This window comes from Cryptomeria japonica, chromosome 7, assembly GCF_030272615.1.
Source record: "Cryptomeria japonica chromosome 7, Sugi_1.0, whole genome shotgun sequence".
Classification (NCBI taxonomy): Eukaryota; Viridiplantae; Streptophyta; class Pinopsida; order Cupressales; family Cupressaceae; genus Cryptomeria; species Cryptomeria japonica.
The window spans coordinates 57438359-57454164 of NC_081411.1; the positions used below are offsets into that span (position 1 = coordinate 57438359).

The window sequence follows — 15806 nt, forward strand, 5'->3', positions numbered from 1 at the left end:
GAAGGGATAGCTTCTTTGTTGTTAGGTATGATGGTTTCTGGCTGATGATTAATATTGTTACAATATGCAAATGGATTTGCATCTCCAAGGATTGCAATTTCTACATCGTTATGGGGAAACTTGATACACTGATGATAGGTAGATGGTACGACTTGCATGGCATGTATCTAAGGTCTTCCTAACAAGAGATTATATGGCAGAGGGAGGTCTAGAACCTGGCAGACAATATGCTTTACCACTGGCTCCACTTTGATAGGTAATACAACAGCTCCTTAGGAAGAACACTCTGCATCATCATAGGCCTTAATGGTTATCTTTTTTGCTGGGATCCACTGATTCTACTGCATAGCCCAATGCTGTGACCAACTATAAGGTGCATATATTCAAGCCAGCTCCATTGTCAATCAAGACTCTCTTGATTTTGTATTGGTTTATAAATCCTTCAATATGCAAGGATGCGTTATGAGGTTGTTGGAATGATGCATTGTCACTTTCGGTGAAAGTGAGACATGGTGACAACTTTAGACTACCTACCATGGCTTGAAATTGATCTATGTTGAGGTTGGCAGAGATAGATGCTTCTTGGAGAGCTTGGTCCAAGATTGTTTTGGGTGAGGGGGATAAGTGCAATAGTTATAATATTGAGATAAGGGCTAGGGTATTATCCAATTGTTCCACAAGATTATACTTTTTGGGCAAGGGTGTTGTTCCTTGGGGTGCTGCTTTAATCGTGATCTTGCTACGGCGCATAACAACGTTGCATGCAGGATTTGGATCTTTGATGATAAGTGTTCCAACTTGTTCATAAATATCATAGAGGTGATTCACAGTATAATTATATGCCGCTTGGGTGTAATTAGTTGTAGTGTTTGTGTTTCGCCCAGCGGTGAAAGGACCCCTTTGATCATGTTATGGAAGTGGATTTTTGAACATTAGATGATCATCATTAGATGTTTTAGGGTCATGTTCTATTTCAATTTATCCTCTATCACTAAGATCTTGAACAAGATCTTTTAGTCGATGGCAATTGCTCATTTTATGCCCTCTTCCCTGGTGAAATTCACAATGTTCATTATCTCTCCACCATGGAGGTTTGACCTGAGGTTCATAGTTAGATATTTTCGGTAAGGTCACAAGATTAGAAGAGACCAATTAGTGCAATATTTTTTCGATGGGTTCCCCTAAGGGTGTGTACATGCATTTTGGTTTGTAGTTCTGTGTCCTTTGTTTTGGTTCTTCTTGTGGCGCATTACGACCTTGATTTTGTGGATGAGTAATGGTGTTGTTTTTAGGAGGGGGATTTTGTCCTACAAATCTAACCACAGGTTGTGTAGTCTTTACTGTTCTTGCATCTACTACCCTGTCATTGACAATGCTTTTGTTCTTGTTCCACAATTTTGGTTTATCACTATTAAAACATGGACGAGAGCCATCTTTAGGTTCATTATAGATTTTGATGAGTCCCTTTTTGATGAGGGCCCTTTCACATTTTAATCCTTGGGTGATCATATCTTCAAAGGACTCTGTGCCCTTCATGTCTAAATGGAATTCCATCTCGTCATTTAAGTTGGAAATGAATATTTCCACTAACTCCTGTTCAGGAAAATGAAGAGAGCGTCTGCTAGACAGTTGCCTCCATCATTGTAGGATAGCTAAGAACAACTCCCTCGGTTTATTTTTAGTGTTGCATAGATCTGCCATGGTAACATCTTGTTCTATGTTATGTGAATAATGAATGATTAACTTTTGAACAAGTTATTCAAATATTCTAATGTCACCTGGTAATTGGGAAAACCATTGTGTGGTTGTGCCTCCTAAACTCTAAGGAAAGAGGCACATTAGATAGATGTCCTCATAGGCCACCTCTAAACAAGCTGAGTGAAATTATCGTACATGGTCTCTAGGGTCTCCTTTACCTCTGTACTTTTCAATATTGGGTGTTTCAAACCCTCGTGGAAAAGGTTGCATATGCATGTTCCTATCAAAGGGATAGGGATAAATATTGTTAAGTGAAAACCAGGTAGTCTTCACACCACTATTGAGTTGTTGAGCAAGATTGTCTACTTGTTGTCTCAACATGTCCATTTCTGTAGGAGGAGGAGGCAAGGGATTTACTGGATGATTAAGGTCATAGCGGAAGTAATCCCTACCTCTTCCACCATTGTTATAGCTTTGTTTAGATGTCTGTCATATCTGTGTGGTATCAAAGTCAGAGGGTAGTTTGACACCCTCTTGAGCAAGTCTTAGAAAATGAGCATCTGCGTTGTTTCTGAGAATTTCATCGAAGAGTCTATTGAACTTGGAATTGTGTTGTGCTTATTCTATGTCTTCGGGAGTAGGAGTGCTAGGTTCTTCATCATTAGTGCCTCCTCCAATGACTTCTTAGAAATCATTGAGGTTTTCGTCCTCCTTGTCTTTGATTTTTGGTTGTTGGTTTTTCATTGATCTAGTTTGAGCCATGTTGTTTGAAAGTTTTGAGGTTAGTGAAAGTGATATTGAGTTGGTGATGAGATGTTTGATGAGAGATAAGTGTTTTGTGAAATGTTTACTGAAGGTTGGATGTTACCAAAGTTTCTTTGTGAATTGCTCTTTTGTTTTCAATAATTTTGACGTGATAAGGTATAGCAAGGTTTGAGATGTGTTACAAACCAAGATACCTAGTAATGAGAGGATGCACTCGTAAGCTAGTTTTAACCTTTGTAGAAATGCCTCTTAGGATGATTGATCCTAGATGTAGAGTCACTCTAAAAGTGATGTGTTGGTTTGATTTAAGCAATATCTAAAAAGAACTTAGGACAAGACCCTTTTGTGTTTTGAAAGTTGAATGGATTGATGATGTGTGAAGGTGAAAGTGGAATATGGAACTCAATTAAAACTTTATGTCATAAAGGGGATTTGTACTTCTTCCTCTCTCTTAGGGGTGTTAGAGTATTCAGGTATTTACTTGATTAATTAAACATTATTTGTTTAATTATTTAAGTTCCCTTTATCTCTTTTACACTTAAGCTAACTTTAGGTGCATATAATTAATTATTTTAATTAATTATTATGTGCAAACCTAGGTTGTTCCCTTTTAGGGTTTCTTGACCTATTAAAGGTCGAGTTCTTTTTTTTCATTGTAAGAATCACATTACATATTTTTGTGAATATTGAGCTCTCTCTTTTTGAGAATATTCTCTGTGTATTTGTTTTTCTATATTTGCTTCCTTGTTTCTCCTTGTAACAGGTTTTTCAGCTTGCAGAGATTATTTGGGCTCCTGTAGTGTTGTATTTTTTCAACTCCCATATAGTATCAGAGCTTCAGATCTATAGCTACCTGTTATTGTTTCGAGAATTTTTGCTTTGGAAGCAGATCTGGGGTTTCAGGATTTTTTTTATGTACCTAGGGTTTGAGCTTTTTTTCTGAGCACTTTGGGCCTAAACGGACTTCACCATCATGCTTAGAAGACCCGAAAACCCCTATGGTCATATAAAATTCAACCTATTTTGGTTCCTGAGCCTCTGGGTGAATTTTTTTCTCAGATCCAGGCCGTAGGACCTTGACAGGCAGGTCGAGAAAAAAAATTTGAAATTTTTTTTTTGCCTTTTTACGGCATGCAGGCCGAAATTTGCTTTAAAAAATTTTTTAATTAAAAAAAGGCAAGTAAAAATAGGGTTTTGTTTTAAAAAAAAATAAAAATTTGTGGGCAAAGTTTTTTTTTGGGGGGGGGGATCCCACGGAACGCAGGGTACCGTGGGCCCCTTGGCTCCGCAGACCCTGTAGGACCTCGAGCCCCACACCCTGTTGTTGCCACCCTATACTTTTCGGCCCCCGCTGGCCCCCTTTTGGACTCCCTTCAGCGTTCTTCCTCGGCCCTCGTCGTTGGCCCTCCAACATTCTTCCTCGGCCCTTGCCGCCGGCCCTCCGGCATCCGCCGTTGCCCTTCGGACCGCCGCCAGCGGAACCCCTGCTCCCCACCGCCACCAGCGGCCCCCAATCCCCGACTGCTGAAGCTTCGGCCGTGCTTCGCCTTGGCCCCTGCCGCTCAGCTTGCAGCCCTCCGCCTGGCCCCGCCGCTCCCCAGCTCCGCCGCCATGCGGCCTCAGCCTTGGCCCTTGCTGCTCAGCCTGCGACCCTCGCCTGGCCTCGCCACTACCAGACCCTTTTTCCCGGCCAGCCACCACTCTACCACCAGGCTGCCACCTGGCCACCGCCCTGCCACCGGAGCTCCGCTCCCTGGCCACCGGACCATCCACTGGCCACCAGACCCCCTTTTTTGGCTTTTTTAGGGGGGTTTGGTTTTTTGGCCCTATCTTGGGCATACAGAGTCATTTTTTCGAAAATGAATAGGCATCAGAAAGCTGGTTCCGAGGCCAACCTCATGGTGTTGGTAATTTTTTTCAATTTTGCTATTTGATTGTGTTTTTTTTATAGTCAAAGTGAGGTCTCTTTTTTGCACTCTGGGAGACGTAGAATGAGCATCCGACCTCCGTTTTTTGAAAACTTTATATTTTCGGAAAGCGTGTTCTGTGTACTTTCCAAAAATATGAGTTTTTTTTTAAAGATTTTGATCCATGCATATTTTATTCAATTTTTTGGTTTTTAGCACTTTGGTGGATATTGTGGTTGTTTCAGGTCCTGGGATCTCTTTTTTGCATAGGGTGTCTCTGTTTTGATTCTCATTTCTATTTCCAGTCTTCTTATCATTATAGCTTGTAATTATGCAAATCCACTGAGATAAAGTGCCATCATGCATTGTTTACTTGGAATCTTGCATATCTTGTGTCTTGTTGTACATGCACTATTGATCAAGTGCCATGAGGGGGTTGATGTTTGCCTATTGTTTTCCATCTTCCTTTGTCAAGTGAGTGTTCCTTCCATGAAATTCTCCTCATGATGATGTGTCTCAGCACCTTGGATGTTCTTGGTTCTTCGTCATGCAGTTGTTTTTGGCTGTCCTTTTCAGTGTTCCTGTCCCTCTCCCACTTTTGCATTATGGGGAGGTTTATCATGTTGGTTCTAATGCTTTCGTGGTTCGATTGATCAGCTCTTCAGGCTTTGGTTTCTCATGCCATATACATCTTTGATTTCAGTTGTTTTTGCCTTGTTTGCCTCCTGATTTGAGTACTGTCATTTGAGGGCACTCATGTAGATTACAGTCTTCTCTACCTAGTCATGTTCTAGTTCAGTGGATGTTCTTCAGATCAGCAGTTATCTTCGACAGAGTTTGCAGGTTCTTCATGCTTCAGTGGTGTTCTTTTTATCTCTTTTTGGAGTAGAGTTTTGTTCCCACATGGTTTTCTCTATTTCTCCAGTTCATAGAGATTTCATTGTATTTGGGTACCTGATCAGGCCTTGTTGCCGGGACCCATCTTTATTGCTTTCAGTAGCTGTTCTAGGTTTTAGCTTCTCCCTAAGTCTAGCTTAAGGGGGGGTGTTAGAGTATTCGGGTATTTACTTGATTAATTAAACATTATTTGTTTAATTATTTAAGTTCCCTTTATCTCTTTTACACTTAAGCTAACTTTAGGTGCATATAATTAATTATTATGTGCAAACCTAGGTTGTTCCCTTTTAGGGTTTCTTGACCTATTAAAGGTTGAGTTCTTTCTTTTCATTGTAATAATCACATTACATATTTTTGTGAATATTGAGCTCTCTCTTTTTGAGCATATTCTCTGTGTATTTGTTTTTCTGTATTTGCTTCCTTGCTTCTCCTTGTAACAGGTTTTTCAGCTTGCAGAGATTATTTGGGCTCCTGTGGTGTTGTATTTTCTCAACTCCTATAAAGGGTTGGTGATTCCTCTCGAGCTACGTTGTAGGTGATGTAGATGTTTGGAAAGAAAGTAGGATTGATTTTACTTCCTTTGTTTTTGTGATAATTCAAGGCTCTATACTGAGTAAAAGCTCTATTTTTCAAAGGCTCTTTATCAAATTCGTTGGATTTTCCTTGAAGATACAAATGCATATGACACAAGAAGGCTCTGTGTGAGATAAAAATTTGTCTATTGAGATTAAAAAAATTCCTTCTTTTGATAAGAGCCTTTAAACTCAATGGTCTTTCTTCAAGTTGGTATTTTGATGAAGATTCTTTTTTCTCAAGATCTGAGTGATGGTCATATAATTAAATATCTTGTTTCACTTTGTTGATGTTTTTTTTTTGTTGGTCAATGTTGGTGTAAAATTGTGTTGAATTAATACTTGGTTTAAATTTGTTTTGAATTTCTTTGACAAGAAAACAGAGCAAGCACACAAGCACAATAATCTTGCCTCAAAAGGCACAAAAAGGTTGTTAGAGTAATTGAGTCTTTACTTGATTAATTAAACAATATTGGTTTAATTCTTTAAGTTCTCAATTATTTTTTTACACTTAAGCTAACATTAGGTGCATATAATTAATTATTTTAATAAATAATTATGTGCAAGCCTAGGGTTTTCCCTTTTTAGGGTTTCTTGACCTATTAGAGGTTATTTTTCTTTTCTTTGTATTATCTTTTCACAATACATTTTTTGGTGAATTGGAGCTCTCATTTTTGGAGAATATTTTTCCTGTGTTTTGTATGTTCTTCAGTTTTTGCTTCATTGCTTCTCCTTGTAACAGGTTATTCGGCTTGCAGAAGATCTTCAAGCTACTATGGGGTTGTATTTCTCAACTCCTATATGGTATTAGAACTTAGATCTGCAGCTACCTGTTCCTATTTTTTGAGAATTTTGCATGTGGAGCAGATCTGGGGTTTCAGGCATTTTTTTGTGTGCTTAGGGTTAAGTTTTTTTTTTGAGCACTTTGGGCCTAAATGGGCTTCACCATTGTGCTCAGAAGACCCAAAAATCCCTATAGTCATATAAAATTTGTCCATTTTTGACCCTTGAGCATCTGGGTGATTTTTTTTTCTCCAAGCTAGGCCGTACGACCTTGGCACGCAAATCGAGAAAAAAATTTGAGAAATTTTTTTTTCCTTTTTACGACATACAGGCCGAATTTTTTTTTATTTAAAAAAAAAAATCAGAAAAATCCCACAAAGGGAAGGCAACCAAAAGTTTTTTTTACAAAAAAATTGCTTGGGAACCGGACCTGACAATCCGGTGCCGTACGACCCTGTGGACCTGTCAAGCCAGCCCCACCCAGCAACGCAGGCTATAGACTCCCACTCCAGTGATGCTTTCCAGCAAAGATTCCCATCGTCAACCACTGCTTCAGCCCCCGCCGACAAAGATTCCCGTCGCCGGCCGCCGCTCCGGCGCCGATCTTCGACCCCCGCCGGCAAGCCTCTGCGCCGCTCTGGTCCCCGTCGACCATTGCCACCTTTGTCGGGCTGTGCCACCTCCAATCGGACATTGTGCCGCTCCGCCTCAGCACCACCTCTGCCCAGCCTATGCCCCATCTCCGCCCGAAGCACCACCAACTCCTCCTCTCTAGTTTTTTTGAGAGGGAGTAGGTTTCTTGGGCCTAGATTCTGCATCCGGAGTCGGATTTTGGCGAACAAATAGGAATTGGAAAGGTGATTCTAAGACAGACCTCATGGTGGTGGACTTTTTTCTTGAATCTTCTATTTGACTATGTTGTTTACCATTCAAAGTTGGGCTTCTTTTCTGCACTTCCCGGGCCATAGAATGGGCAAACAGACTCCGTTTTTCGAAAACGAATAGGCGTTGGAAAGCTCTCACCATGCTCTATTCAGATTTGTGATATGTTTTCTCATAATTTTCACCAAGTACATGGGATATCAGTTTTAAGTTTTTTTGCTTATGCACTACTTCCTTCTCATTACTATGTACTAGGGTTTGGGTTTCTCCATTGTGGGGGGGTGTTTATTTCTCGCTTTCTATCATTTATATCAGAAATCAAGAACACCTAAACTCTCAATAAAAACAAACTCTTCTACATCTTCTGTCTATTCTGAAAGATCACATAATAAAAACAACCAACAAGCAAGTGCAGGTGCAGAGTTTTCTTTGTTCTCATGGCAGATCCTTCAGTTGAGTTGTTGACTTCACACAACTATCACACCTGGAAGCCCTACATCATGAGGATTTTTAGGTTATGAGGGTTGTGGGCTTCTTTGGATGAGGTTCAGCCAGACCTACAACGTCCTTATGAGATTCTTATGCACCGGAACAAGCTGGATGAGGCCATGGGTTTGATCGAATGCATGTCTCCGACAGTCTTCTGTTTCACCTTGATGAGTTGCTTACTCCTCGGGATATGTGGTTGAAGTTTGATTCTCTCTTGGGAGGGTCAATGAGATTCGGGCATTGCAGATTGAGCCAGAGTTGACTTCTTTGTTACCTGATTCCTTTCCCACTATTGAGGATTTTTTGAACAAATTCAAGACTACTAGATCTGTTCTTCAGGGATGTGGAAAGAACAAGACTGATATAGAGTGCATTCATTTGATTCTTTCAAAGCTTCGGGGTCCCTTTTAGTTTTTTGCCTTTGCTTTCTACTCCACCATGGATGGCTTGGGTACTAATTTCACCATGCCTAGCTTTGATGTCTTTTGTGAGTGCTTGTCTCATGAGCAGTCTCATCTTTCTGAGCTGGATACGCTCTCAAGCTCCAAGAACAAAGCATTGGTTGCTCAATCCTCTAAGGAGAAGGAGAAATAGAAGCAGAAACCGAAGCCAAAAAATCTTTCTACAGGTAGTGAGAATTCCTTCAAGCCTGCTCCTAAGTCTGATTCAAAACCAGTTCCTCTCAAAGAAGGGAAATCTTCACAGTCTTGTGAGTCTTCCTCCAAGACTAAGAAGAAATCATCAGACACTTGCAGTTTTTGTGGAAAGGATGAACATCCAATTTCCAGGTGTGTGAAATGATTAGAGGCTTTAGAGGAAGCCATGCAGCAACATCACATTTCCTCACCTCAGGCATCTTCTCCTTCCATAAGGAAAGGTCATGCTCTCACTGCTAAAACTTAGACCTCTAGGTCCACATGGATTCTAGATTCTGGTGCTTCTCACCATATGACACACACTCAGCAGTTGGTTACTTCTCTTGGCTCTTGTGGTATTTCATAGATTGCAATGAGTGACTCAGTTCAGCTTTCCGTCTTGGGTTCAGGTTCTGTCTCTTTGGATGGGGGTACTCTACAGGATGTTCTGGTTGTCCCTGACATCTCGATGAACCTCTTATCCATTTATCAAATTTGCCACTCTAGCTCTGGTAAGACAGTTGAGTTCTCACCACATGATGTGGTTATTCGGGACCTCCATGACCCTGATTTGGTTGTGGCTTCTGGTAGTGTGGATTCTGCATCTTGTCTCTACAAATTTTATAAATTTGAGCCCTCTTCAGGTACAGGTTCATCTCTCATAGCACATGCAGATTCAGTGAGTAAGCTTTGGCATGAGCGATTGGGCCATGTCAATTACAGATATCTTCAACAGATGAGTACACAAGCACTTGTTCTTGGGCTCCCACAGATTTCCTGCACTGATGGTGTTTGTCATGGTTGTGTGCTTGACAAGCATCACAGAGATCCCTTTCCGAAGGGGAAAGCCTCTCGTGCTTTGGCACCCTTGGAGTTGATTCACAGTGACCTCATGTCATTTCCCACTCCTTTTTTAGGGGCCAAGTATGTACTCACTTTTATTGATGACTTCTCCAGACGTACATGGGTGTACTTTCTTAAGTACAAGTTTGATGTCTTTGATTCCTTTCAAATTTTAAAGACATATGTAGAGAAGCAGTCTGGCTGTTCTATTAAGTGGATACATACAGATAATGGGGGTGAGTATGTGAATCAAGCTTTTAGAGATTTTTGCACTAAGCATGGTTTGCAGCATCAGTTTACTATTCCCTACACCCCTCAGTAGAATGGTGTCGTTGAACGCAAGAATAGAACTTTACGGGAGATGACGAATTGTATGATTCAGTCCAGGTCCATGGATTCATCTTTTTGGGTTGAGGCAATCAATTGTGCCAACTATATTCAGAATTGGATGCCTCACAAGGCTATTCAACATATGACTCTTGAGGAGGCTTGGTCTCATGACAAGCCTGATGTTTCCTTTTTTTGAGTATTTGGTAGTGAGGCATGGGCCTTTATTCCTGATGCTCAGAGGAAAGCCATGGAGCAGAAGAGCCGACCACTCATTTTTGTTGGCTATTGTGAGGATGTTAAGGCATACAGGTTGTTTGATCCTGATTCCAGAGAGGTCCTGTTTCGATGGGATGTTCAGTTTGATGAGCATCTTCCCATAGTGGATACCCCAACTTGAGTGTCTACTCCTCTGCCTACTCTGGCCACTGCACCACTTCAGGATCTTTTTGACGATGATTCTGATGATGGTGCTGATGATCCACCATCCCCGCCCCCACCATCCCCACCTCCACTTGCTCCACCTCAGATGCCCAAGTGGGCTCGCCTTACTGTTGCAGCGGCAGGTCCTCTGGCTAGTGATCCTTCAAATACTTGTCACACTCATTCTCATACTGTGGGTTCTAGTCTTTTGAGTCATGCTATTTCAGATGATCCTCAGAAGTTTTTAGAGGCAACAGGTCACCCTGAGTTGGATTGTGCTATGGAGGAGGAGTATTCTTCTTTGATGAGGAATCATACATGGGATCTCTGTCCTCTTCCTAAGGGCAGAAAGATGGTTAGGTGTCGCTGGTTGTATTGCACTAAATATGCTGCTGATGGATCCATTGATAAGTACAAAGCACGTCTTCCTACGAAGGGTTTTTCACAGGTTGAGGGTATTGATTACTCCGAGACATTTGCCCCTGTTGCCAAGATGAATTCCATTCACTTTGTACTATCTCTTGTAGCTTCTCGATGTTGGCCTATTTTTCAGATGGATGTGAAGAGTGCCTTCTTACACAAGGATCTACATGAGGAAATCTACATGGAACAAACTCAGGGATTTGTGCAGGATAGTTCTTTGGTTTGCAGACTTCGGTGTTCATTGTATGGTCTCAAACAGGCCCCTCAGGCTTGGTATGAGAAGATGGACTCTTTCTTGCTCTCCATTGGGTTCTCCCATAGTCATTCTGATCACACCTTCTACATTTAGCTTCTTGAAGGTGACATCTTGATTCTTGTGCTATATGTTGATAATCTTCTCCTCACGGGTAGCTCATCATCTATGATTCAACATATTCAGCGTGTCTTGATGGATCAGTTTGAGATGACAGATCTTGGTTGGTTGCACTATTTCCTTGGTCTTCAGGTGATTTAGTCTTCTGATGAGATCTCTCTCTACCAGTAGGAGTATGCTCTTGACATGCTTCAGCACTTCGGCATGCTTGATTGCAAACTTGCTCCTACTCCATTTCAGTCAGGGGTTGTTTTGACCACAACTTGTCCCACTCCTTCAGTCGATTCTACACTTTACAGGTAGTTGGTTGGTAGTTTGTTGTACCTGACTCACACCCATCCTAATATTTCCTTTGCGGTTGGTCTTGTCTCTCGATTCTCTCATGATCCTCATGAGAGTCATTGGCAAGCTGCCAAACGTATTTTGAGGTACATTCAGGGCACTATTTTTCATGGCATTCATTATACATCAGGGGAACCTCACATTATTGGCTACATTGACTCAGATTGGGCTGGTGATGTCACTGATCGAAAGTCTACTTCCGGCTTTGTTTTCTATCTTGGCTCTGGTCCTATCACATGGTCTTGCAAGAAGCAGACTACTCATACATTATCATCTACAAAGGCTGAGTACCGTGCTGCTATGCTCGCTAGTCAGGAGATCTTATGGCTTCGACATTTGATGACTAAGTTTGGTTTTCCTCCTGATAGTCCCACTGTTCTATGGTGTGACAATCAGAGTGCTATTCATATTTCCCACAACCTGGTAGAGCATTAGTGGATGAAGCACATTGAGCTTCACATGCATTTCATCCATCAGTTGATTCAGGATGGTGTTCTCATTCTGGAGTACATTCCCACTTCTGAGCAGGTTGCAGACATCTTCACGAAACCTTTTGCATCCCCGCACTATCTTCAATTGCGCTCTATGCTTGGGGTGAAGGAAGTTGTCCTTGGGGGTCTTTATGAGGTCTTCCTTCCTTCTTCTTCTTTTAGCATGTTCTTTTATCTCTTTTTGGAGAAAAGTTTTTTCCCACTGGGTTTTCTCCTTTGTCTCCGTTTCATAGAGATTTCATTGTATTTGGGTACTTGATCAGGCCTTGTTGCTAGGACCCATCTTTCATGCTTTCAGTAGTTGTTCTAGGTTTTAACTTTTCCCTAAGTCTAGCTTAAGGGGGGGTGTTAGAGTAATTAGGTCTTTACTTGATTAATTAAACAATATTTGTTTAATTCTTTAAGTTCCCAATTATCTTTTTACACTTAAGCTAACATTAGGTGCATATAATTAATTATTTTAATTAATTATTATGTGCAAGCCTAGGGTTTTCCCTTTTTAGGGTTTCTTAACCTATTAGAGGTTATTTTCTTTTCTTTGTATTATCTTTTCACAATACATTTTTTGGTGAATTGGAGCTCTCATTTTTGGAGAATATTTTTCTTGTGTTTTGTATGTTCTTCAGTTTTTGTTTCATTGCTTCTCCTTGTAACATGTTATTTGGCTTGTAGAAGATCTTCAGGCTACTGTGGGGTTGTATTTCTCAACTCCTATAAAGGTGTGGGCCTAAATCAACCCAATCCTGAACTTTTTGGCCTTTTTCAAATGTTTTGTATGTTTTTTCCAAAAGCCTGAAGTCGACTCAAATTTTACTGATCTGACACAAGATGAAGACACTTCAAACACACTTTATCCCTAAGGTCAATGGTCAGTTGTGATATTTTCAGCCCACATCTTGATATTTCTTTGACTTTGGTACTAGATACCTTATGAATGCCACCATGCTAGGTAAGGATGTGATACTAAGTCTTGCGTGAGCATAATAGACAGATGATCCCTATGATGGGGGAGTCATCACTTTTATCAAGCTACAAGTAGCCTTTCAAAAATCCCTTTTTCTACTTAAGGAAATATGCATGGTGAGTATCTTAGGAGAAAAACCATCTATGCTCTTGCATTGAAATTTTCACAAATATCCTCAATCAATAGAATGGGTGGGCTTCTATAATAAAAGGTGTCTAGTAATGTTCAATGTTTTTGGACATAAGTTCATTCTACAGTGACTCACTTAAGAGCCTTGTAACTTATGGTGGGGCCCATATGTCCTTTCGACAAGTTACACTGTAGGAACAACTATACCCAAGGCTACAGCTTTCACTCACACCTGATTTCTATAGTGGTTCGAAGGATTTACCGCTCGAGGTCGTTCCCAAGAGTGATGTATCTCTTGGTAGACCTCTCTTAAAAAAAAAAACATTTCAAGTGTTACTAACACTTTTCTCTTGCACCTAGGACCACGAGAGCCAAGGGAGAGGATAGTGTGTGTTAGAAGTAGAACCACTCTACAATTTTTTTTTTTGCACAAGTAAGCAAAACACCGAAAAAACTTGTTCTTTTTAACTAGTTTATTGCAGTGTGATTTAAATACTATTTGGAGATGTTGCTCCAACAAACATGGTGTTCTTTTTATCTTCCAGGCAATATGTTGTCTAACTAGGAAAGTGAAAATCCTGGTCAACCAAATTAAAGCACGTTTTTGCTTGAAGTAAAATCGAGTTTGTAACAAAAAGGGACAAGTTGTTTGTTCTTTTTAACTTGCAAAAATAAAATGGTGATTGTGATTTTTAGCCTCTGCTAGAAAATGAAAGTTTGTCTTGTTTATTTTAAGCCCCCAAAAATAGCAATTTGTTCCTAACTTGCAATAAAACAAAGTTATTTTGTTTGAGTTTGTGGTTCTTTTTAACTTTGCACTATGAAGTTCTTTTTAAGCCTCAAATTAAAAATTGTGTTGATTTTATAACCCAAAATGAAAAGTGAAGTTTATCTTACTTAAAAAAAGGAAAATTGAATTCTTTTTATCCAACTTTAAAACAAAGTTAGAAAGCAAAAAGAAATAAAAAAGTCCCTAAAGTTTAACTCCTTGAATCCTGCAACACAAAGGGTTAGCAAAACCTGCACAAAAACAAAACAGTTAGTGAAGTGAAATTTTTGGTGGACTTCTACAAGCCTAAAATTTCGGATTTTTTTTTGGTTACATATTATTTTCTCAACTCTCAATTACAATAGCGCTAATCTGTGTAAACACAGAAGCACTACTTTAATGCAAAAGTGCTAAAATAATTACATAGGTGCTAAAAGAATGCCAAAAGTTCTATAAGCTTGATAAAAATGTTAAATTAAATTGTCAAACATAATTAAAATTCTGTCAAACAAAGAGCGCAAAAGCGCTAAAATAGTTACAATAGCACTATCTCACTGACAATAGCGCTATGACTCAGACAAACATGCTAATTTAAAGACAAAAGCGACAGAATGCAGACAAAAACGCTAGTTCAAAAGTTGTCGAAAGTGCTAAAACATGTTTGATGGCGCTAAAGCGCAACCTGTGTGACAATTTCAACAATTTTCAAAAAAGTTAGTAGTTTGACAATCAGAAGGTTGCGTGTTCGATTCACATCAGGTTCACCAAATGAAGCTCTGCAAAAAGGATGTCAGGAACACACACATTCAGGTCATTTAATTGTTAGTGTTAGTATCGTAAACAAAATACGATCCTATGTAAGAATATCAAGAGAGATATCAAATATTTAATGGAAAGAATACAAAAACAAAAGAAAGACATTAGACCCTTCCAAATTCTTACCAACATGTTCATAGCTGCTCCTCCCTTGTTTCTCTCCTCTCCAAGTTCCACATGAGTGTGGCCCTCAACTTTTTGCACTACTATGGAAGTCTTATGGAGATTCAAGATTCATAAAAATGATTAACAAAAGACTATGAAAATGCAAGTAAACTAGATATTAGAAAGTAGCTAATTAATCTATATTTATTTTAACCAAAATTACAATTTAGATTAGATGTTCCTAAAATGCTCTCTCAAATTTCACTATAGATTAGATGCATACAAGATTTCTGGATCTGGATATGAAGGAAATGGGCTCTATTTATAGAAAAAATAGAGAAATGGATGGTTGAGATTGAGTAATCTCAACAAGGGTCAGGATTGATGGGTTTATGATCCATGTGAGTGCTTTCAACCTAATCCCAGGATGACAAATGTCATCATGAGATGGCTTGAGAGGAGAGGGAAGAAGCATTAAATGCTTGAAATGACCTGAGGGTTACCCTAAGAGGGTTTGGTTAGGCTTTAGTTAATGGATAAAGCTTTTATCCAAGGATAATACTTTTACCCAATGGATATGTTGGCATTCTAATTACAATGAGAGATTGTTGGCATTTCAATAAGGATATTGAGAAGGTTGTTGATGATTATGGATATAATTGATTAAGGATGTTTACTGTCTTAATAATATTATTTTGTCATTGATGTCAAGAGATTGATTTTTTGACTCAGCATGATGTTGCCATATCTTAAGAAGTATGATTTGATGAGTATAAAGATGTTGGTAAGTGACATAGAAAGAATGTGATAATGAAGGGGAGAAATAAGTTATTCAATGGGCAACTATTACCGAGTTAAACAATGATGAGATCATGTTGTTTTGATTGTTTTGATATCCTATATTCAAGTGTAATACTGTTCGATGTTACCGAGCAAAGAACCTAGTCGGTAAACTCTAAGGAACCTAGTTGGTAAACCCTAAGGTTATCGATATCGGTTAAAGAAGACAAAATGTCTACCGAGTGAAGTTTAGTATTTACCGAGTAACAACCGAGCTGTAACAGAACGCATAGGATGAATAAAAGCATTATTAAATGAAGGATGCTAATGAGCTAGAGATTTGTAAATGATTGGTATGCCGTGCATGAAGTTTGTTAAGGATCTACGGCAATG

At 39.6% G+C, this 15806-nt stretch overlaps 1 protein-coding gene across 1 annotated transcript; it reads right to left on the reverse strand.

Moving 5' to 3' along the window:
- Positions 1–3795: 3795 nt before the first annotated feature.
- On the reverse strand, positions 3796–7362 carry LOC131047169 (uncharacterized). The gene is made up of 2 exons (XM_057981028.2): positions 7053–7362; positions 3796–4235 (listed from the first exon to the last, which is right to left on the reverse strand). The coding sequence occupies exons 1-2, from the start codon at positions 7360–7362 to the stop codon at positions 3796–3798; spliced, it is 750 nt and encodes a 249-aa protein (XP_057837011.2).
- Positions 7363–15806: the final 8444 nt, after the last annotated feature.